Source organism: Diabrotica undecimpunctata, chromosome 2 (genome assembly GCF_040954645.1).
Source record: "Diabrotica undecimpunctata isolate CICGRU chromosome 2, icDiaUnde3, whole genome shotgun sequence".
Taxonomy (NCBI): Eukaryota; Metazoa; Arthropoda; class Insecta; order Coleoptera; family Chrysomelidae; genus Diabrotica; species Diabrotica undecimpunctata.
The window spans coordinates 53,277,621-53,301,637 of NC_092804.1; the positions used below are offsets into that span (position 1 = coordinate 53,277,621).

General features: G+C 34.0%; 1 protein-coding gene across 5 annotated transcripts in view; it reads left to right on the plus strand.

Annotated features, from left to right (window-relative positions):
- The window catches only part of Zyx (lipoma-preferred partner zyxin), a 46,887-nt gene that overhangs the window by 3,269 nt on the left and 19,601 nt on the right, over positions 1 to 24,017 (plus strand). For all 5 annotated transcript variants that reach the window (XM_072522888.1, XM_072522887.1, XM_072522891.1 and 2 more), the window contains exons 3-6: positions 5,932 to 6,205; positions 8,587 to 8,714; positions 15,183 to 15,297; positions 18,866 to 19,065. In XM_072522888.1, the coding sequence (XP_072378989.1) occupies positions 5,932 to 6,205; positions 8,587 to 8,714; positions 15,183 to 15,297; positions 18,866 to 19,065 (717 nt within the window). The remainder of the gene's footprint in view (positions 1 to 5,931; positions 6,206 to 8,586; positions 8,715 to 15,182; positions 15,298 to 18,865; positions 19,066 to 24,017) is intronic.

Here is a 24,017-nt window from a genome sequence, read left to right on the forward strand (position 1 = left end):
TTGTGGTTATGTACATTTCTGTCTTTATACTGACTGAAATACTGTAGTGTCTTACTCTTTAATGATGATGCAAATTTGTTCAAGGAAGTTAAGACATTACAAGACAAATAAATAAAATGACATTAATAAATTCCACAATAATACATTAATACATTACATGATATTAAAACAATATCCAATGAAATATCTTGTCATTCTGATTGATTCCAAACCCTCCTTTTTAAGTTTCATTAATCATAATATATGTAAGGCTATGAAGGATTTGGTTTTGTTAACAGATCTATATAAAAATTTTGAATTTGAACTGTTGTGCTCCATGGCAAGACCTATTTTAAAATACTGTTCTCTTGTTTGGTTTATATCCCTTTATAAATGTTTTGTTCATCAAATAGAACAAGTGAGTCCAGAACAAGTTCATAAGAATTGTGTTTCAGGTTATTGCAGAAAGAAATATCAATCTTACATTTTTACATATATTTAAAATTAGGAGAATACATTGATATTAGGCTGCCAGTCAAAAAGTGGCCGCAAATATTTTTAATTCAATTATAGTAATACATTTTTGACAAAAATTTTATATCTAATTAAAGCTAATTTTTTCTTAATATGATGGTATAAGTTTGCCTGGGAAAAAATGGTCGAAAATTAGGGTTGTAAAATATTAATTATTACAAATTCTTTTTGTTATGAAAGCAAATTATTATAATAAAAAAAATGTCTATCTTTACTTTAAATTTTAACACAAAAAAATTACCTGGATTGCACTGGGATTTTACACAAAAATTCTGGGGGTAGAAACTAGGCGTCACAGAAACTCAAACTCTGTACCACTCGAACAAATTTATCTCCACTGTGATAGGACAAGACAAAACTGAGATTGGAAATTGGGGCACTGAAACACAAACTTTGGAGCTCTGCTTCTTAAAAAGACTGGAACAATGTGGGTATATTTCAAATCCTCACTTTAACTGTAACTATTAAATGAACAATTAACTGCCACTAAACTTATTTTCCATAACGTAAGACGAACAAAAGGAACAGAACTAAAAGACAGAAGAAACGTTAAGGCGTCTGTGTCAGAAAAAGGCAGTCTGATGTCTTTTTGTATGTGTTCATCATACTAATTAGGGTACAAACGAGCCTATTCCTCACTTATTATATACAGCCTGGGTAATAATCTATCGTTAGTATGGACCTTACATGAGATGGAATGAGAAACACCTGTTTAAAAAGAGAGAGGTATATTAGGTCCGCCCTTTATATCGTCGAAAATGCATTAGTGGAAATAATAAATTCACAGAAGAGGTGAAGTTCAACGTTGCCAAACTTATTGGTTTTATTTGACCTGTTGTCTTTTTAGCATTTGAACAATGTTCTAAGATAATCATAATTGGGCGAATTAATTTAAATGGAAGCTTACTGTTTTTTATTGGGTATATGCCACAATTTTACTTTACAAGATTAATTTAACAGTTTGATTTCCAAATTGGAAATCTAAACATCAAAATAAGCTTATTTTAAAGTCACATTGTGCCTTATTCCCAATAAAAATAATAAACTGCATTATGACGCCACAATAAAAAAGCTTCATACAAAATTATTTGGCCACCTTGCGTAGTCAAAGTAACGACACTTTGATTTTAATACTGTGGTAACGAGCAGAACAGAACTAGTTTGGTATGCCATGCGTATTGCATGGGTTCATGGGTTGGTCTTTCATAAAGCATAATAAATAAAGACAGTACTAGTAAAGCATTAGGAAGGGGTAGGTGCAATATTTTAAACTTAAACTAGACGAAAAATTACGTCTTTTAATTAAAGATAAGATACACACAGACCCACTCAAATGCATATTACCAATAACCAATAACGTACAACGGATGGATTATGTTTTGTGAAGGAGGACTCATCTGTAAACAAAATATTTTTCAAAAAATTATTATTTGCATGGCATCTCTCCATCATAATTACACAAAATTGCATCTGTTTAACTGCACTTTATAACAATGGTAGTTGTTTTTTTTTTCAAAATATTCCTCACTGTTTTTGCATTCAAATCAACTTCATCGGCAATTTGTTTACTTGAACACAGCGTCGCTTCAACCAATGCACAAACTTGAATTTATCTAATTTCTCTACATTTATAATTTATCTAATACAGCCAAACTTTTCAAATTGATGAATAATGGCCAATACAGTTTTTCTATAGGTATTGGCCTATTTTCAAAAATCATAATAAATAAATTAATAGTTTCTTGTACTGAATTGCCCCAAAGTACCATTTTATTATTTGTACCCGTTCTTCTGTTGTATAAACAGTCAGCATATCAAATTTTTATCTTCACACTTACGCGGTTACCTCCAAAAAGAAATAGCGTTCGGCCTGTTTCGTATGCAGTTTACCATTGAAGAGAACGGACGAATGGCGATGTTGCCAAAATTATCTTGATTTATTGGAAATTAGGTTAGCATTTCGTCAAATAAAAATGCGAATCTGTAAATTTCTCTTGGATTTACGAAATTTTGTACCAGTATTTGTATGAATTAGTGTTTCATTTTTAATATCATCCAGTTTTGAATGGCTATAACCAATAACCGCGCCACTGATCGCCAATTTTTTGAATCAATTCAATGTTTTAATTCAAATATGTAATAAGGCAACCCTGCTGCTGTTTCTTACGTATAAGCTGGATCGGAAATAATCGTCTGGCGTTCATGTCAGAGATGTCAGCAGGCAAAACAGCGGCCACCAATGTTTCTGCAAAATTTAAAAAAATCATTGGTGACCAAAACTTGAGTCCAGAGTAAATATACAACATCGACGAAACAGGGTTAAATTTTAAACTTCTGCCCAGAAAAACCATTACCACCCCGCAAGAAACATTTGCTGCACGGTTTAAAGTCAGCAAAGAGAGGATAACGGTCGCCTTGTGTCCAAATGCCTTGGGGACCCAAAAAACACTCCTATCTGTCATTGGCACAGCAGCAAAACCGAGAGCGTTTAAGAAAATAAACATGGAAACTCTCCCAGTGTATTATCGGTCGCAGAAATCAGCATGGATGGACATACGTTTGTTAAGGGAATGGTTTGTGTGCGAATTTGTTCCGAAAGTGAAAAAACATTTTTCAAAACTTCCCATTAAAGCACTTCTAATTCTTGACAACGCACCTACTCACCAGGAAGATCTTCAGTGTGACTATGAAAAAGAAATTAAACTGCTGTTCTTGCCACTTAATGTAACCAGTCTTCAACAGCCAATGGACCAAGGGGTCATTGAGTGTTTTAAGAGAAAGTATCGTCGAAAACTGCTTTCTGAAGTTCTTTCCAAACTGGAGGCTGATGACAACTTAGACAACGTTGTGTACATGTCGGCCAAGGCATACGACGAAATACAACGTAAAGTCTTGGAAAAAACTTTGGCCAAATACAGAAGATAAGATTGACCAAGTAAACACAATAGCAGATGAGCCAAACAACGTTCTTCTTAACGAACCTGATGACAATGCAGCTCTATTGCACGACCACCTTCAGCAACTACGGAACTGTGTTTCCATTGTTGAAGAAGATGTTTTGGACTGAAACAACGTTGAAAAGGAGCTTTTTGAACGACGACGAAATCGCCGAGTCTGTCATTCGCCAGGAAAATGAGAAGGATACCGACGCAGATGCTGCTGAAAGTGAAGAGGAAGATGAAGAGACGCTGAAAGCAAAACAGCTGCCGCACATTGATGTGGCATGATTATTTTTATATGATTAACTGATATTTTTTAAGTGTTTAAGAAGCCAAACCACCAATATTTTAAAATTTTATTAGGCCTAGGATTCTGTAATTATTGTTTTGTAGTAAATTGGAACCTTCTGCCTCTTCATATGTATTAAATATATGTCAGAGTATTCCTCTCTATCCATCGATTTCTTCGGCCAATCACGTGTTAACATATTTCTCATGTATTAATCGATGTTACTATGGAACCTTGTTCGGGGTCTTCCTCTTTTTCTCTGATCAATGGGTCTATCAAGGAGCGTTTTTCTAGCTGGGTCATTTTGTTCTGGTATATTCTAGTAGGTTAAGTTAGGTTAGGTTGAGTACTTAGGACATGTGATGAGAGGGCAAAAATACGCATTATTACAACTTATTATGCAAGACAAAATCCGAGGAAAGCGAAATGTGGGAAGGCGAAGAATATCCTGGCTTAAGAACTTAAGGGAATGGTTTGAATGCAGTAGTGCAGAACTTTTTAGAGCGGCAGTCAACAGAGTCCGCATAGCCATGATGATTTCCAACCTTCGATAGAAGATGAAACTTAAAGAAGAAGATATTCTAGCTGGTTCTTGGTATATTTTATATAGTTCTAAGTTGTATCCCCTTCTCCAAACTCCATTGTCATTCACCGCTCTATAGATTCGCCTTAGTACTTTTCTTTCAAAACATCATATGTGTTCATTACTTTTTGTTAGTGAGTCCAGGTCTCTAAACCATATTGCTAGATCCTTACAATCAATAAACGGGCATTTTTTAGATAGGCATCGGTTAGTTCGGCCTAGGATCCAGTCCCGAGATGGCCAAACTTACGGGAGTCTACTATATTACGAATTTCAAATTATTGTCCTTCCCACATATCGTTAGTTTTGAGTTTTGCGGTCATCGTTTTCATCTTGCACATCTTGGCATTTTCAGTAAAACAGCACGAACATATCTTCACAAAATTAACAATATAAAATAATTAAATACATTCAACTAGAAGATAACAAATTTCATTTCATTAATAAAATGACTTCACCTTAACCGCACTACATGTACGAGCTTACGTGATATGGACATTGTTGTAGGCTAATGTGATTATAATCGTTTCTTGAAACTTAATTATTTTTACACTTTTGGGTTTTTTTTCTAAATTAATTTAACTATAATTAACATTTTTTTGGGTCGAGTGTCACCAATTTCGTAGTTATGAAATATATATCTGCGTATTTCCTAGGATTTTTGAGTTGTCAATTGCCACTACCCATCCAAAGCATGAACTTAAATATTGTTTTTTAGTTGGTCAGTTAACCATTGCTTATTTACTTATTTATTGCATATGGCAATCAAACTTTTTTTTATAATATAGAATTTTTGAAGATTACAATTTTTTTTTTCGATTGATCCTATATTTTAAAGAGCTGCGCCAAAAATTAGACGGCGCCACAAATTTTTCGTCCAAAATTTACTGCTTCATGACGGACAGTTAATATCTGGAACAACAAATCTGAAATATAAAATTCGAGAAGGGAAAAAGAGTACCCTTACGTGATAGTTTACCAGTCAAAATTCTTCAAAAAACAAAATGGCGGTCATTTGAAAAACTGTTCCAAAATTGACCTTTTTTTTACTTTTTTCAATCACAAAAATTTTGTTTTTTTTTTGGTCAAATTGTGGCAAATTGTCAGAGAAAACCAAAACAAATAAAATGTATCAAGGTTTATTAAAATCAACTTCTGTCCGCCAATTTTAAAAACGCAGTTTTTCTCAAAATTTTTAATTTTCGGACCAGTCGGTCGATTTTAATAAATCTTGATGCATTTTGTTTGTTTTGGTTTTCTCTATGATAGCTAACCACAATTTGACCACAGAAAAAAATAATAAAAGTTTTGTGTTTTACTTTAAGGCTCGTTTTATTATTTGTTCCAAAAATAAAACACTTTTAGCTGAGGGATACTTTGTTAGAACGGACTGACACTCATTCTTACACCTGTGTTGGTCAAAAGAACTACAACGCACTCGCCCACTCCGCTGCCTGACAGAGTTCAGTTGAGCTAGCCGAAAATCCCCCTGTGTCTCCCCTTCTTGCCAGTGGCTTGAAGGGTGGGGGTGACAAGGTGGAGATTTATATGAATATATTAGTTATTATATTAACAAATATTTATTTTGTTTTTTTTTTCTTTTTCAGATACCTCAGTCGTATTCTTTGAAACATAAAGCTGTAGAACCAAGCTATTCGTCTCGTTTACAAGCAACACAACTTTACTCCAATATTCCTCCTAGTAATTTCCAATCACATTATTCAAACACTCCAACATTACCTTTAAACAGTAAATATGTGGATCAACGACCGGTGGACAACAACTACGCTAATTTGTCAAAGAACGATCCATCCAGTCAGTATGCTAATCTTCCCAGAAGTGCCTCTGCTATGAGTAACACTTCCTCTTTATCTAGACAAGGTAAATAATAAATACTCATAAATAAATAAACTACAGAACTGTTACATTGGCTTTGAGCTGTTGTAGCCATGCGGTCTTTATTTCCTCAATCGTGTTAAACCTCTATCCTTTCATGAAGTCGTAGGTGAATGAATATGGTGCGTGAGTCATAAAGACGGTGCTGTTTTTGGACAAAAAAACCACGAAGAAGCAATGACGTGTTAGCTGTCGAATTATCGTGGTGGACTTTTGTTCCACAATTCTGGGAATTTTTTCGAATAGTTTTCGTAAACGGATAACTTCGGGGTAACATTCTTTATTAACCGTACGGCGTTCTTTTTTTTTAACGTTTTAGTAGCCTGTTGACGTGCTGGAGGGTCCAGCGCGAGCTTCGTCATTAACATCTTGAATTTCTGTGAAGAAGTCGTAGCACTTTGTCAGTTTAAAATTATGCTAGTCATCCTAAGTCTTTATTCTTTTAACTCCTTTATTCGGCAATCTGTCCATACGGACAATAAGCGTTTATTCTGATACTAATGACTTGTATGGTGTACTCCACTGGGTACACTGTCTTATATAAAATTAGCTTAGCTAATATGTTTGATTGGTTACGATACAATTTGATTAGTTACTATTTTCATTATATGCACTATAAGCGAAGAGGTTTTTGCTTCATTTTAGTTAAATCTAATGATTAAGACTGTAGGTTTGAATTTTTTGACTCTTCTGATTCGTTGACGACTTCAAACAATCGTTTGGGCAACACATTCGGATTCACTAAGACTCTGTTTCTGTATGTTACAGTGTATTAACTTCTTTCACTTCTTTCACTGATGGGATTGTGTATCTCTTTGGATCACTAAATTCGGTTCATAGTAAAGGGTATCCAGGATCATTATTAGTGTCTTGTTTTAGAATGTTTGAATTATTTCTATATTGCTATTGCATTCGGCTTCCTAGAGCTGGATTCTGTAGATCCAGATTGGTTTTAAAATATCTTTGTAGATTAGTAGTTTGTTTTCTACAGATAACTTTCGAGTTCCTGCCTATAATCCAATATAATTGGCTTAACTTGAGTCCTACTTGCTTAGTGCTTTCGCACTAGTGCTTTCGTCTTCTGTCAAGATGCATTCCTAAATATTTAACGTCGTTAGCTTGAAGTAAAGTGCATTTGTTCAATTGGACTGGTGCACATGTTTCTTTGCAGAGAAAGAATGTGATGTGTTTTGATTTTGCTTCGTTTGCCTTCATGCGCCATGAAGGCGTTTTATTTTATATAAGAGACCAATATGCCATGCTTTGTCGAATGCTTGTGTCACATCGATAAAGGCTACAGAGCAGTAGCGATTTTCATTGAAATCATCATGGATCTTATCAACTATTCTATGGACGTCTTCTATAGTGCCGTGATTATTACGAAAACCAAATTAATGGTCCGGAATTGAATGCTTAGCTTCTATTACTTCTTTCAGCCTGTTGACATAGAGTTTCTCGAAGCCTTTGGATATAATTGGTAGCAGACTAATTGGGCAGTAGGAAGTAACTTCCTCTAACTTATTGCTTGGTTTTGGAATCATTATTATTTGTACAACTCTCTAAATCTTCGGAAAATATCCTAATCTCAGTGAGGCGTTGAAGATGTATATCAGTAGTTTGAGACATTTAGACGGTGACTCGTGAAGAACTTTGCCTGTGATAAGATCATAACCTGTGGCTTTCTTAACATTAAATCTTTTCATGATTTCGTTTCTAGTTTCGCTTAGCTGAAGTTTATTTATTAGTAGGCCCATTTGGTATTGGGCATTTAGTGTTTCATTTATTTTTTTGGTATCCATTTTTTCTTCAGGATAGTAGTGAGTGAAAACATTTTTTGTGTTCTGTAAAATCTTCTGTTTTTTCTTAATCGCTTTTTGCCCACATATTTGTTTCTTGTAGAATAAGTCTTTATAACATGCGAAGGAAAATATCTTTTGTTGACTGCTCTCCAGCGATCACCAATCTACAGCAACCAATTTAGGAATTCCTCGACAGAGATTAATATTGGAGGTTCGCCAGTATCAAAAAATGTATAGAATGTTACTTTAAATGAGAAAAAGTACCAAAATAAAAAAATAACCATACTTTTATCATTTTTATTAAAGTTTGTATGAATAAAAGAAGACTACAACAAGATAAGTTGCTATTGACTCATCGGAAATAGTTGATATATTTTAATCAATATTCAAATTCAATTAATATTTTATTTAAAGAAATGTCATAATCCTATATAAGTCAAAAAAGCCATTGTTTATTTTTAATATTCTACTCTTTGTTCTAAACATTTCAGAGCAGCTTTACAACTCTGTGATTTTTAAAACTATGTGCAATTATTTGTTGTAATTACTTCACATTTTTCATTTTAGGAAACTATGGTTCTAGCATACAACAACCTAGCGAATACGCTATTAAACAGAGTTCCCTGCCAAGAGCCACAAATATAACTCCCAAGGGCTACTCAAAAATTGATAATGTGACTTATAGTAATATTCAGGTATGTATTTATATTGGTTATCTCCTGTTAAATCCATAAAATCTCATCCATTCGTCCATCCATGGAGAATGTAAAACACTGCAGGATTATGATAAATGTAGTGACATATTTAGTTGAAAGTTACGTAGAAAGTGTTTAATTTTTAAGAATGTTTACTGACATAGAAATCCGAACGTGTTATTATATTTTGAAAATATTTTGTACAATTATACAGGGTAACAAAATAAACAAATGAACAAAATTTCAATATGGTTGGAACAACTTATAGGGGTAAATCAATAAATAATGTGTTGATGCACTTCGGTGGGCCGGAATGCGCTTCTGATTAGGTGGTCAATATCCTCCTAGGATATCTCGTTCCATGCTCTAATTAACTCCTCCCGAAGTATTCCCAAATGATGAGATGACGTTCCAGAATTTTTTCTACGTATTGCTAAGCTGTCATGTACTCTCTGACGAAGATTAGAGGTGACTTCGAACCATAGGCAATGGCAACTCACGCCATAACCCCAACAGTGAGATGCACGAGCCGTTCGACAAAAAACTAGATTTAGTTTTTCACCACGTCGTCGCCTTGCCTTGGCATCACTAAAGACAACCCCATTCCATTCCTGGTCCCAAGCCAATCGTTCTCGGCACCATTCAAGACGATTACGTCGATGTTCAGGAAGCACCCAGAGTGGCGGAAATGAAAAAAAGTTCAAAACAAAAGGCAAATTGGACGATAAATTGTTCGCATTCCAATCGGTTCGCGTTCCAATTGGCTGATGATACGGTCATTTTTGCAGACAGTCTTGAAGGTCTGCAGACACTTGTCTCCAGGGTGGCAGAAGTAAGTAGCAGGTTTGGGCTTGATTTTAACATCAAAAAAACCAAATACATGGTTATAAGCAAAAATAGGATACCACCTGGTCAATTACTAGTTAACCAACAACCTATGAACAGAACTATGAACAGTGGGACCAATCGACGGAAATTAAGATAAGGACCGAGAAGGCAAGATCAGCTTTCGTCAAAATGAAAAAAATCTTTAACAGCCACGATATAAAATTGGAAATAAAAGTTCGTTTACTAAATTGCTACGTATTCTACGTTCTTTTATATGGCGTGGAGTTATGGACCTTAACTGAAGCATCACTGAAGAAACTCGAAGCATTTGAGATGTCGTGCTATAGACGCATGTTGAGGATTTCCTGGATAGAAAGTTACCAACGAAGAAGTAGTACATAGAATGTGTAAAGAACGCGAACTAGTCGTAACCATAAAATGTCACAAACTAGAATACCTGGGCCATATAATGCGCAATGAACCTACGACCTAATTCGGACCATACTTGAAGCTAAAGTGCATGGGAAAAAAGGTCCAGGACGAAGAAGAATATCCTGGCTGCATAACCTGCGAAAATAGTTTGACTTAACCACTACCGGACTTTTCAGGGCAGCAGTCAACAAAGTCAGAATAGCCATGTTAGTGTCTAACATCTGTAACGGATAGGCACCATAAGAAGAATTCCAATTGGTCTGTTTCGCAACCATTGATTTGCAATAGAACTGGTAGTGCAGAAGCGGTCTCTTAGAGCCATTAAGCTTAGGCGACGATCTCGACGTTCTATTGTTCTTCGGCGCCGCACTTTGCCCCTTAATCTTCGTGTTTGGACTTATTGACGCCATAGCCGATAACATCTTAATACAGTCTCTAAACTTCTGTGAACCTTATTGGCAATGCTCCGAATAGTTCCCGAAAAAAAGAAAGTCCAACTTCTCTTAAGCCAACTGTCTGTCTCTTATTAAACTTTCTGAGTTAATGGAAATTTGCACGTCTTCGTACTGAAGGCATTGTAAAAGACATTAAAAAAAAACCAAGAACCGCACACAGCTAAATTTTGATCTCTGCTAAACTTAAAAGTTAAAATTTTTCGTGGTTACAAAAGGAATATCCGGATATGAAGGTCAAAATTGCCACAGTGGAACAGCATCGCAAAAGATGAAGATTCACCAAATTTTAGCACAAAATGTTGACACATAACCTCAAAATTCCATAAAAGGTCAAAAATCGGGTTTTAGCCATAACTCGCTTAATTTTTTACCAAAACAGATTGTTTTATTTGAAGGTTTTTTTGTGCTGTACAAAACTATTTGAACGAAAATGAGACTTGGCGGGAAATTCAAATTGATTTGTGTTTGAAAATTTTAAACGCGTATAAAAATATAACAAAAAATACGGATCGCTCGAACAAAAATATACATGATGTACGATCACCAAAACTATGTTCCAGAATTTTTTCAAAGACAGTGGTACAAGACAGTTAAAAATCGAAAAACCGGTTTTTTGCTGTTTTTTGAGTTACATTTTTAGTTAGAGATGCACTACTCTTTTTAAAGTTAATTTACTAGCTTGCTGACATCAATATCTCTGATTTGGACCCTTAACTACAGTTATGGTGTTTTAAAAGACGAAAATCTGATTAGAACCGTCGCCGTCGCGTCGGTTCTCTAGCGTTTTCAACGTTTTTGAGTTATATTTTTAGTTAGAGAGAAGATATTCTTTTGGAAATTATTTGAGCCATCATTTGATATCAATACCTTTAATTTGGACCCCGAATGAACCATTTTGGATGCTTAGAATAGGAGTTATGATGATTTAAAAGAAAAAAGTGTGGTTAAAATCTTCGGTTTTCCGGATATTTTGCCATTTTTTCGCCGGTTTGTGTTATATTTCTAGTTAGATTATTATTCAACTAATTTTTTTCCAAAACTGAAATCGAAAGTTGAACTCTGGATTTGGCCCTGTAAACCACTTAAGCTAAACAATAGGAATCAAAAATTGCTAATTTGATAAATAAAAAGCTTTTGCCATTTTTTTTGCTCTTTTAATGGGTATTTAACTTTATATTCATATATGAAACATTTTCTGTGCGCAACTATGGTTCTTTGGGACGGCAATAAAAGATATTCAATTTCTTTTTCTTCTTTAACATTACATTCAAATACTGAGCAAGAAGACTGAAAAAGCGGATAGAGTGTCAGAAGTTTCTGGGGTGCTTTTTTACTTCTGGCTACTTTTTACCTCTTGACTTTCACATTTTCAAATTTTTCATTTTTAAAAAGTAGCGTCTCTCTAACTAAAAGTATAACTCAACAACGGCGAAAAAGGTTCTGATCAGATTTTCGTCTTTAAAATCAACATAACTCTGGTTAGAAGAGTCTAAAATCGTTCATCTGGGGTCCAAATTAAAGGTATTGACAGAGAACTACGAACACAGTGTGTTTGTAGTTCTCTGGTATTGATGTCAGCTATTTACTCAAATAACTTTTAAAAAAGTAGCGCATCTCTAACTAAAAATGTAACTCAATAAACGGCGGAAAACAGCAAAAAACTGATTTTTCCATTTTAAATGCCCTTGTACACCTTTAAAACTTCTGAAAAAGTTTTGGAACATTGTTTTGGTGATCATACATCATAAATATTTGTTCGAGCTATCTATACTTTTTGTTATTTTTTTACAGGCGTTTAAAATTTTCAAACGCTCAAATCAATTTGAATTTTCCGCCAACTCTCATTTTTGTTCAAATATTTTTGGAGAGCATAAAAAAACTTAATTGAAAATAAAAGAAATCTATTTTGGTATAAAAATAAGCAAATTACGGCCAAAACATGATCTTTGACGTTTTATGGAATTTTGAGGTTATGTGTCAATATTTTGTCCTAAAATTTGGCGAATCATCATCTTTTTTGATGCCGAACAATACCACAAAATTTGGGGTCAATTTATCACTGGGGCAATTTTGACATCATTATCCGGCTATGCCCTTTATGAAAAAAAAAAAAAAAAATGAATAAAAAACGGAAACCTAAACTTATATAGTCGAAATTCTAAGCATTTATTGTTTTTGCCAAGATAAGCCTATATATGAGGAGGTAAAATGCAAACAAGCTTAAGTCACAAATAAGTAATTTTTCAGGGAGGACGAACAATTTGTAACTTTGCTCTGAAAATGGATAATGAGTTCTAATCAATGTTATGGAATAGTATTGGTTCCAAAAATGAGATTAAAACATTAATTTCAGTTAGGGTAGCCAAAAAATAGTTTAAAAGATTGATTTTGTTTTGGCAATAAGGCCTTTTGCATGAACTCAGTGGAAATAAGTCGTTTTGCATGTAAAATGTTATGAACAATAGATGATTTGCATGGAAATAAAGTAAAAAAGCAATAAAGTAAAGGAACAGTGGTTTGCTGAATGAACTTCTATTTTTGTAAAATAATAATGTAGGTCTTACCTAAGTGACAAACATTGCCATAATAGGTAGTTAAGGCCACAAACAAACAGTTTTTTAAATATGGAAGTCACTTATCGTCGAGACAGGCACTCATTACTTCCTGCTCCTCGCCAGCAGCTGCTGTAGTGGATTAATCAAAAATCAAACTCTTGTACCAACCAAGGAGTGGGTCAGAAAAACATTTTTTTCAAAAGTTTGTGAACATCTTTGTCTTTTCTTTGGTTTACACATGAAGTAGTGGGAGTTCTTCCAGTCTCACTTGTCTAAGATTATTTTTCCATTTCTTAAATATGTAAACGACTCTTTTCATTCAACTTGTAGTTTTTCAAGCCTCTTACCAAATCAATATTTTTGTAAGACTTTACTTTTCCCTTTTTTCGGAGGTGTTCAACTTCTTCTTGTTCCGATAGCATATTTCAATTCTCTTCAGTTCACTAATTGATTGGATCTCCTTATAGTATTCACTTAGCTTTTTAGTATCAAGAAGTGGCCAATCTTCTCCTAGTGCTCTTACCTTGCCTATACCACTGTAGATGTCAGTATTGTTAAATTAAAATTATAAGTTTTTTTGCAACTTCTTTTTTGATCTTCCAAAAACACGGTCGGCGGGTAAAAAGCTATGTCCGCGTACAGCGAAATATAATAAAATCCTTTGGATTAATGTTTTGTGTATTTCCAAAAAAAGAATCAGTGTTCTCAGGACAATATTATTTTTATTTTGAGAAACACATAATCGCTAAACAGCCCTAAAAATCAGTTTCTTTCAAATAGTTAAAGAGAGCCGATGATATTTCCACACGAGCTTTTCCTGCCTGGTCCATTATCCAGGTGTACAACATGTGGTTTTGAGTTTTTAGATCAGTAACATAATGAGAAACATCCATTTCCATGTACTCATAAAACGCCTTTGCTCTTCTTGAATGAATCCGCTTTTCAACCATTAGCTGCGCCTGTTCAGCAAACTGTGCTGGTGCACTTTTAATTTGTTCTTTGGCAGCACGTACTGTAAGTATCGGAGGCAGGTGACAAAACCTATTTTAATATTTTACTTAGTTTACTAATACTTAACTCACTACTAAGATGTAATCTTTGGACTCCTGTCTTCTGTAATGTGATTCAGCTCCTCTGAGCTTTCTTATGTACTCTCAACACTTTCCTTCATCAGATAGTTCTTATTTGTAGAGAGTTTTGACTATGTTTTTATTGCAGTTTCTCCAATACCAATAACAGTGCGAAAAACCTTCACATATACAGAAGTTTTAGCACCAGAGACAGTTGGAAAAAAGTATTGTATTGAGTACTTACGCTCAGGTCCAGGTTTTTTTTCTTTTTGTTTTTGTTTACCGATCTAGGCCTATGTCTTTTGATTTGTGTTGTATGAATCAGACTGGCAATTATATCGACTTGTCTTTTCGTGTCTGGAACTTTATAAAACTCTTCTTTGAAGGCGTTGATGTAAGACCTGATGATAGGCCTTATCTTTACGCACGTGAAATGTTTATTGTTGTGCTTAAACGGTACAAAAACTGGGGCTCTTCTAGGAGCTACATTCTTGGTAATTTTTTCACTTTTCCTTTTTCCTCCTGTAACTCTTCTCTTTCTAGTCCCATCATTTCCTTCACCAACACTTACACTTCCATCTGCCCCACCCATTATTCTTTAAATAATAAATAATTACTAATTGTTTTTAAAGACTCACTGGGTCAGCTGAGTGGCAGTTGCAAAGCTTCTATTGGTTGGTTGGAAATAAGCTGGTTAGCATGGACCAGTATAGTGAAAATAAGTTGTTTTGCATGTAAAGGTGGTTTTAAACTTGCTTTTACCATTTGTAATAATTTTTTTTTGCATGAATCAGATGAAATAAACCACTTTGGCTACAACAGAACAATGCATTGGCACATCTAACTCAACTTTGATTTTTGTGTTACTTAAGACTGTTTGCATGTTACCTCCTCATATACCAAATTTTATTAATAAAATAAAATAATTTATAATGTGTGTTGGAATTTCTATGTCACTTGGTATATTTTAACCTTTTCATTCTTGTATTACTTACTACATAAATGCAAGAAATTTATTTTGTCTGGCATTTTTACACACTTTTGGTATTCTGCCAATATGATTTAGTGCCATAAAAACAAATTGTAATGGTATAGCTGTATATTTTATTAAATACACTTACTTTTTAGATGGGTCCTTCCAGAAACCAAGATGGCCTAATTTATAGCAATATTGTTCATCCTCAACGAGAGGGTACTGTCTATAGCAATATGCCTCCCAGCAACAGTGCATACGCCAATGGAGGTATGTAAATAATTTAAACTTTGGAACTAAAAAGCTACAAATTTCTTAAAAACAATAATTGTAAATGTCAAAAATACGTTATCTTTTCTATATATAAATTGTCTACTTCTACATTAAGTCTATAATTTTTATATTTTTCTGAGATATGATATATCTCACATATTTAGTTCTAGGCGTGAGTTCTGCCTTACTCTATTGCATGTTCTTTACTTTTGCCTTATATCACGAATTTTCATGTGCGCACATCTACATACATCCAATTTTATAACTAGGTTTTTAAAGAATATGAAAGAACATAGGGGAACAGAATACAGGGAGTGAATATTTTTCATTATATGGAAATAAAAATTTTAAAAACATTTCGATCACCTCTCTCACTAGTCGTTTCATCATTACTGAGTGGCGTGATTTTTTGCCATACGCGAAACTACCTCTTTCTATCGGCTTCCACCTTGTGCTGCTCTCTTGGATTCAGAGAATGCCTTGCCACTGGCTTTGTGCATTTTCTATCCATCCATTCAACGTTTCCCGAAATTATAAGTCTCCTCAGGATTATCATTACTCCTTGCAATATGTCCGAAAAACTTTAGACACCTGCGAGACAAATAGAGAGAGTCGAATCTGAAGGTTAAGCTCTGGGGGGATTGAGTGATTTGTTCTGTTCTCTGTTCATAAGATCCGAAGCCTTCTCCAGCACTACATCTCGAAGCTGTCAATTCTTTTCGTATCGTCCGATTTCATTTTCTATGTTTAGGACCTATAACTGAATATATGAAAATTAAGGTACATACCAATCAACTCATATCATTAATAGTATTAATGTTTTCCCACGTATTTCGGTTTCACAAGAGCCTGAATTAATAATTTAGGATCCAATAGATAATTTAACTCGTTAATCATTTCAAACTGGTCCAGGGTTCCGTTTGTTTGAGGTGAGTTTGAATAATCGACAATTTTGTTTTTTGTTTACTGATCTCGAGACCACATCTATTCTTTAAATTAAAGCAATCCTACTAGAAAGACTTTTCTGTCCCTCTTCTCCAAAGAGCACTAGATGGCGCCTGATAATGCCCTTTGGAGAAGAGGGACAGAGAAGTCTTTATAGTAGGTTTGCTTCGAGTTAAATTAGATTGCACTAGTCAGTAAATAACTGAAATGTTTTGTATTAACCACCTATAAGAAGGGAAATGTCTTACCAGGAGGTGTGTCTGAAGAGCTAAACATAGCGAAGCACTGTCACAGAATGGCAGGTTTGACGGGATGTGAACATTCCTTTTCGTATATTATTTACACATATATTGCTTGGGGCTTCAACTAGCTGCAGCAGGCTTAGCATTTCTTCTTCGGATGCAGTTAATAGAGTTGTATCGTCTGATGTATAAGGTTTGTTTGCGATAGAGATACCGCTATTCCACTTGTCAAGTGCTTTTCTCATTATAGATTCCCCATAGAAGTTGAAGATATTTGGAGCTAGAATACATCCTTAACGGTCTTCCCTATTTACTTTAATAGGGTTGAACTTACGGTTTTTAATTCTTATTCTGGTTTTATTATTCTCGTATATACTCTTGACCAGAACTGACAGATGATAAGGAACTCCCCATCTTGTGTATAATTTTTTACAAAACGTTACCAGTTTACACAGTCAAATGTCTTCTGATAATCCAGAAAGCATGACCACAGGCCTTTTTAATTCTCAAGCTTTTTCAATGAGCTGTTGTAATTGAGAATTTGCTCCTTTGTGCCTTTATCCTTAACGAATCTTGCTTGTTCTTATGGTATTTGTCTTCATGCGACATTGATGATTCTCAATAGAATTTGACTTGGGCGCAAAATTAGTGAGATAGATGGGTAGTTACTACATTTAGATAAAACTCCAGCACTTTCTAAATATTCTTGTAGTATAGAATGTCCATTACCTTATATTATCTGTAAAATTGTAACCTTCGAACGACCCATCAGAAACGATCGACGCCAAAGGGTAACAATATAACTACCTTTGAAAGTTAGGAGCCAATGTAGAACAATAAAACTCAAAACTATCTTTGGGAGCCAATTGCTAGACATCGTTTAGCTCAGGTGTAAGAACGTCTTATCTTGAGAAGTAAATCTGAACAATGAATTTGGCTGGGACAAATAAATCAAGGTTGTAACGATAACACTACCAAAGAGAATTGAAATACTATTATAAAATAATACCTCAATCAACTATGGGAGCTTATCGTCTATGCTTCGCCTAGTTCAGTCTCTCAAGTGTGAATCCGTCTTGTCTTAAACTATAAATTAGACAATGAAAATTTAGCTGGTAACTAAAACCATGATTTAACTAATCATATTTATTTACCATAAAAAAATAATATTTAAGTAGCAAAAACAACCCTGACTAATGCTTTACATTAAATAAATTTGTAACTGATATTTATGGCATCGATGGGCTGCTTGCTTCTAAATATATGTGGCCTCCAGATTATGTGGTTAGGTCCTCCAGAGCATGTGGTTAGGTACTCCAGAGCATGAGGATAGGCCCTACTGACAGCTACAGTTATTCCATAAATATATTATATACAGTTGCAAAAACATCCCATAAACTAGAATATTAAACAGCCTGTATTAAAGAAACATCAAAGGGGGTTAACTTCCTTGCCAATTATTTTACCAAAATTACAATGAAACAAATAGCAGATGGCAAGGATAAAATGAAATAGAATTACTATTAAACTTAGTTAAATTTTGTAAGATTCCTACATATATAAAATTGAAAACGTGGCTTTAAAAAAGTGAGGTTATGAATATTAAAAAATATATAAAATGGAAATTTTAATATTAAATTCAAAAACAGAGCCTGCAGCTTTACAAAAAGATTTTAAAAATAATACTTATGGCTTCACAGGATTACTTGCTGATGGCTTCTGATATTGGCTTCACAGGAAAACTTGCTGATGAGTAGCTTTCAGGTCGGTGGAGATGCCTGATTCGAGGCCGTTGTTGTCATAAGTAGCTATTAAGTTCTGCATATTTTCTATGCTGCTCCAGTTTTTATCGCATGTGTGGTACACTACAAGGCTTTAGGAAGTTCTACCCAATAAGAAGGAGCAAGAAAAATTGATTTTAGAACAAAAAACTCAAGAAAGATTTAGCAATATAAATGAATTTTCATTAGAGGCATTTCCTTTTATAGATGAAGGACATTTATAAAAAATATGTCCTTTTCTATTTTGAAGTACAACTGACATGACAGAAGTCAAGAGTAGCTAGCTCACAGATATACTTTGTCGACTGAAGTGGGGCATAGCATTTTATGTATGTTCTATCTCATTTATAATTAGAATCTTAAGTGAAAATTAAAATTGGAATTCAGATTATTAGAGAATATTTAGTAAATTAATCGAAGAATTGAAGAATTGAATAAAAGATATTAATAGATGAATAAAATCGAAAGAAATTGAAATAAAATAATGATTTAAAGAAAAATGACATGTGACAAATAAACATGTGATGTTTATAACGTTACAAAATGTTTCAATTTTCCGTAAGTATTTTTACGAGTTTTTATATTTAAATTTTTCAGATGATTTGCCGCCACCACCTCCACCACTTGATATGTCTAATGCTTTAGCTGACTATGCACCATGTACTGTAAACACCAGCTTACCCCCTCCACCAAAGGAGTTATTACCCCCTCCATCGCCAGTTAGTTCGAGTTACAGTGAACTGAGGAGAGCTACTCAGCCAGGACAAGATTTTCATAATTACAGCATGGGATCTCAAGTAAGTTAAAGTATTATATTTAGTTTCAAAGATTCGATTAAGTAAATATTCCATGTATCTGTTTAAATAAGTTTGATGGTCAAATTATTTGAAGTACACAACTAAAACTACTTGTATTTCTATTTTCACTGCGAATCTATTATAGCAGATTTTTAGGAGTGGCGATCAACGAAATCCGCATAGCCTATAGATCATTTCCAACCTTCGACAAAAGGTGTAACTTCAACAAGAACACAATGTTTTATTATTGTGATGCTGTTTTGTGCCATTTAGAAAAATTTAACTCTGAAGCGCTACGGAATTTCTGAAATGTTACATGCCCGTATGAGGGCAACTTGATTTGAAAATTTTTAATCAACAATGAGTATTTGTAAAACAAAACTTAATAAAATAGTCTAATATTACAACTTCAGTTACATAATTAAACCTTGAAATTCTTCAATTACAAAAATTATAATCCTAAATCGATTCAGAGACTATGGTACTATTCCAATTTCCATGTCCCTTCAACTAAAGGTATTATTTGTATGTAGCCTGTTCATTGATAAAGAAAGATTATGAAAGAAGATCTAGATGGAACGCAGTTTGGTTTTAGATAAGAATATGGCCGTTTTTATTGGTTATAAAAAGGCATTCCATAATATAGTACATCATGACAAGTTAATTAAAATATTAAGAGACAAAGGAGTTGATAGCCGCGACGTCAGGATTATTGAAAAATTATATTGTCGTAGGAGAACATCTAAATACCCACTACGATGTAAACTCGATATTGCTGGGAAAATAATAAAGTGGGAAGCAAGATTTATATATCTGGGAATAGATATAACTAGTTACGGAGATGTTGAAGAAGAAGTACGACAAACAGCTTAAAAGCAAGTAAAGCGGCGGGATCTCTTAATGATACAACCTGGAAGAACAAATACCTAAGAAAAGACAAAAACAAGAATCTATAAAGCAGCAATTAGACTTATATTAACACACACGACGGAGACAATATCTGATACATATAAAACCAGACGACTACTAGAAATAACATAGATGAAAATACGTCGGCGAATATAACGGAAAAGTCTGTTGGATAGGGAGAGAACCGAAAACATAAGAGAATGCTATATAGAAGACATAAATGGATGGGTGACAAAACGGAAACAGGAGTGGAACGAACAGATTAGTAGAATCGTAGAGGATATGATAGTACGAAGCACGGGATAAGTCACCAAATGGACGAAGAAGTATTGACCGACCAAGAAAAAGATGGTGCGATAATTTAAACAATTTAGGAGGCTAATATTAAAGAAGAAATAGGCTTTAAAGCCTACATACAAGAAGGAAGAAGAAGAAGATATTGCCGTAAAACAGCAACCATTCGTAATAATGAGAAGTCGACAGAAGAGTGTACGATTCTAAAGGGAGAGGCGAGGTTGTGTACTGTTTCCACTATTGTTTAATTTATATTCAGATACAATCTTTAAACATGTTTTGCACAACTTGGAATATGGTATAAAAATTAATGGAAAATAATTGTTAAATACCATCATATACGCAGATGATACTTTTAAACTCGATGGGACCGAATACGGAGGGACGAGAGATGGGACTAAAAAATTAATTGTTTTAACAACAAAATACATGGTATTTAGACGCTTACCTCAGCCTCAACAAGGATGAACACCTTATTACATATAGAACAGATGACTAGAAACCGAATGCAAATAAAACATTATATTAAAGTAGCACAATATTTATATATCAAAAACATATATAAAAATGTGACGGTAGCTACAGCACTGAACAACCAGCCATACATTTCTAGACCATAATAATCAAACCCTAATACTCTGAGATAACGTAAGGAAAAAGTGGACTAAATATGTTAACCCTTTGTCTATTGACGGTACTTTAAAATCATATCCTCTGCAAAAACTAAGAACTAAAATCTGTCAGATAACTGTGTAAAAACCTAATTTCACTGTTTTAGATAGTTTCTGTTTTTTGACAGAACCATTAAAACATAGCTTTAAAACTATTTTAATACATTAGGGTTATCGGTACTGAAAAGTACCGGTGGTAAATATAGTATAAATTTATTAGAAATATTTTTATTACGGTCAGAAACGAGAACATTCAAATATTTAAAAATGTGGCACTCTGCAAAGCAATTTTTCTTTTCATTGCAGCAAAGAAACACACCACAGGTAGAACATTTAAAATAAGGCTTATTCTCTACACTCTTGGCACTGCACATTTCCCATCTGCCCCTCTGTTTTTCATATTGAACCCAGTGGCTACCCAAATTTCCTCGGCATAGACTTGATGCCATAGTATATCTTCTCTTTTTTTTGCTAAAGGATTTCTTCTTGAACCGTTACTTTTGTATGCAATGAAACCTAAAGCAATTTATTGACGAAAGCTTAGTAAACTAGTGGTTTCTTACATTTCAAAATGTTTTTTGGCAACCACATACTCTTTAACAAAGGCTATTTCTATAAAACCAAAAAATAGTCTATGCTACCATTTTTTACACATACGATCGATGGTATATGATGCACGTAATTGATCGCGATGATCTACGCCACCTATGAAACGATTGTTTTGGAGCTTCCACCTCAATGTTTATCTTTGCGATTTTTTTTTCTGTTTTCGGTAGTCAAAAGTTTCCTCTTGTGAGTTTTTTGTCATCAGTCATATGCTTTGGATTTCCCACTCTATTCTGTCTTATTGTTCCACATGCCAACGTATTTTCTAATTTTAATTTTTCTAGTAGCTTTACAGAACTTTAGTAATTATCAAAATAAATTATTTTGTGTTTTTTCCCATTCCCTTTCTGTTAAAAAATTCTGTTAAAAAACACTATGCTTTCCCCAGTATTATACTCTGCAAACTTTTTTGTATAATTTCGGATTTTCCCTGGAATACTTCTAATTTTTTTTACAAATCCATGTTGATAAACACCAAGCTTTGACACCGCGTGTTATAGGCTTTATCGAATTGTATTGTTTTATTGAGTTTCGGCCTTTGAATTTTACAATTTGCTCGTCAACGCTGAGTTCTCTAGTGTCTTTGTAATGTGTTGACAATTGATTATTCAGCATATCTAATATGGTTCGTACTTTATAAAGTCTATCTTTGTTTTCTTTAGTAAGTAAACTATAATCTTTGAGATGTAAACATTGAAGAATCTAATGAAACCTATTTCTGGACATGTTTTACAATATTATAGATACATTCAAATCCTTAGCTGTTGAACCAGCAGTTTGATACACTTGGCAATGTATGATATCCCAGTACAAAGTTTATACCAAGAAAGACAAGTACTTCTTCTTTTGCAAGATTAAGGGTTTTTCCTTTTTGAATTGCACACAAGTTTGAATAAAAAACAAATATGATTAAAAGTTGGCCCTAGGAGTTCAAGAAATACGTCAGCATATGTTGGAGGGTTACCAAAGAATTTCTCGTTTATCAGTGGACACTGCTGAAATTCGGGGATAGTGGTAACCTTTTCTGATTTTATCCCTTTTCTTTCCAATTCTATATTATTGTATTCATCTTCAACATTTTCCTTTTGTTGATTTCTGTCTTCTTCATATTCAACTTCTTTGTTGTTAACTGTGTGTTCATGATTATCCAATAGCTTTTGCTCCTCATCTTGAAGACTTCCAGGAGTTTGTGGATCAGTATGATATACCCTTGGTTGGACCAACTGAATGTTAGACTCTTCGTAACCTGATTCAGTATCAGTATACATACTATTATCTATGATAAATTGATCAAAATTGTCATTTTCAATCAAATTTACCAGTTCCGCAACAGTAAGTGGCCTTTTCATATATTCTCTCATAGGCCAAGTGAAAAGAATATCATAATATCACTCCCAGATATTTATACATTCACTTATAATTTTATTTGAATTACCGAAGTTACTTTTAAGTACCAGCTACAAATGTCGATATATTAACATTTTCCAATAAAATGTAAAATCCCAAAAATATTAACTCAAATAAAATACGTTGAATGAGCTGATTTGGCGAGAAAGATAATTGGAAACTTTCCGATGAACACGTAGTCTTTGTCATAAAATGAAATATCTGCGCGCGCAATTCAACTTAATATATTCTAATACGTTCCCTAAACGTACCGTTGGCTTTACAATCATATACTGTTATTGTAGACGTATTTATCTAGCTAAAATGGATGGTACTTATAAGTACCTCTGAGAGAATGCAACTCTTACGTTTTTATGGTATTTTGGAGACAAAAGGTTAAACTCCCATTTGAGAACATTACTTCTCGCATTCCTTATGCCCTTATATAAGAGTGTCAAATCTTGTTGACGTCTATCCATCTTCTCCCCATTTCTTCCACGTCTTCCAGTCTTCTGCCATTTCCTTCATCCCTTGCACTGCTTTTCTCTCTTGGTCCTGATTTCCTGTATTTATTCCATCCACCTCTTTCTAGGTCTACCCCTTCTTCTTTCTTGTTTTTTGGCCCCTTTCACTTACTTTACTAGTCTGTACTCGTCCATTCTAATTATGTATCCAAGCATTTATTTTTTTCTATTTTTTCATTATTGGTTAGTATGTAATCGCACAGAGAGAGACGCAGCTGACGAAGTTCTGTATGCACATGCTACCCGCATATTCTGTTCTCTTATATCATGAGCCTTTTGTAAGTTGGTATTTTTACCGCCCCACTCCAGACTGAGACCACGAAGAGGACTACAGTCTACACAACACCTTGAAGCGTCCTTTTCCTTTCGGATGTGAACCCCCGATATTGACCATTGCCCTCCCTAGCGCAGCTTCGGTTGAATTGTGGGAAATTGTTGTTTTGGAAAAAATCATACATGTTTGCAACTATAATTTGAAAATTTTTGCGAAGAGAGTTAATGTTATTTGTGTATGCAATACAAACAAATAGATATGTCATTATTAAATTTAGAAAATAATAAA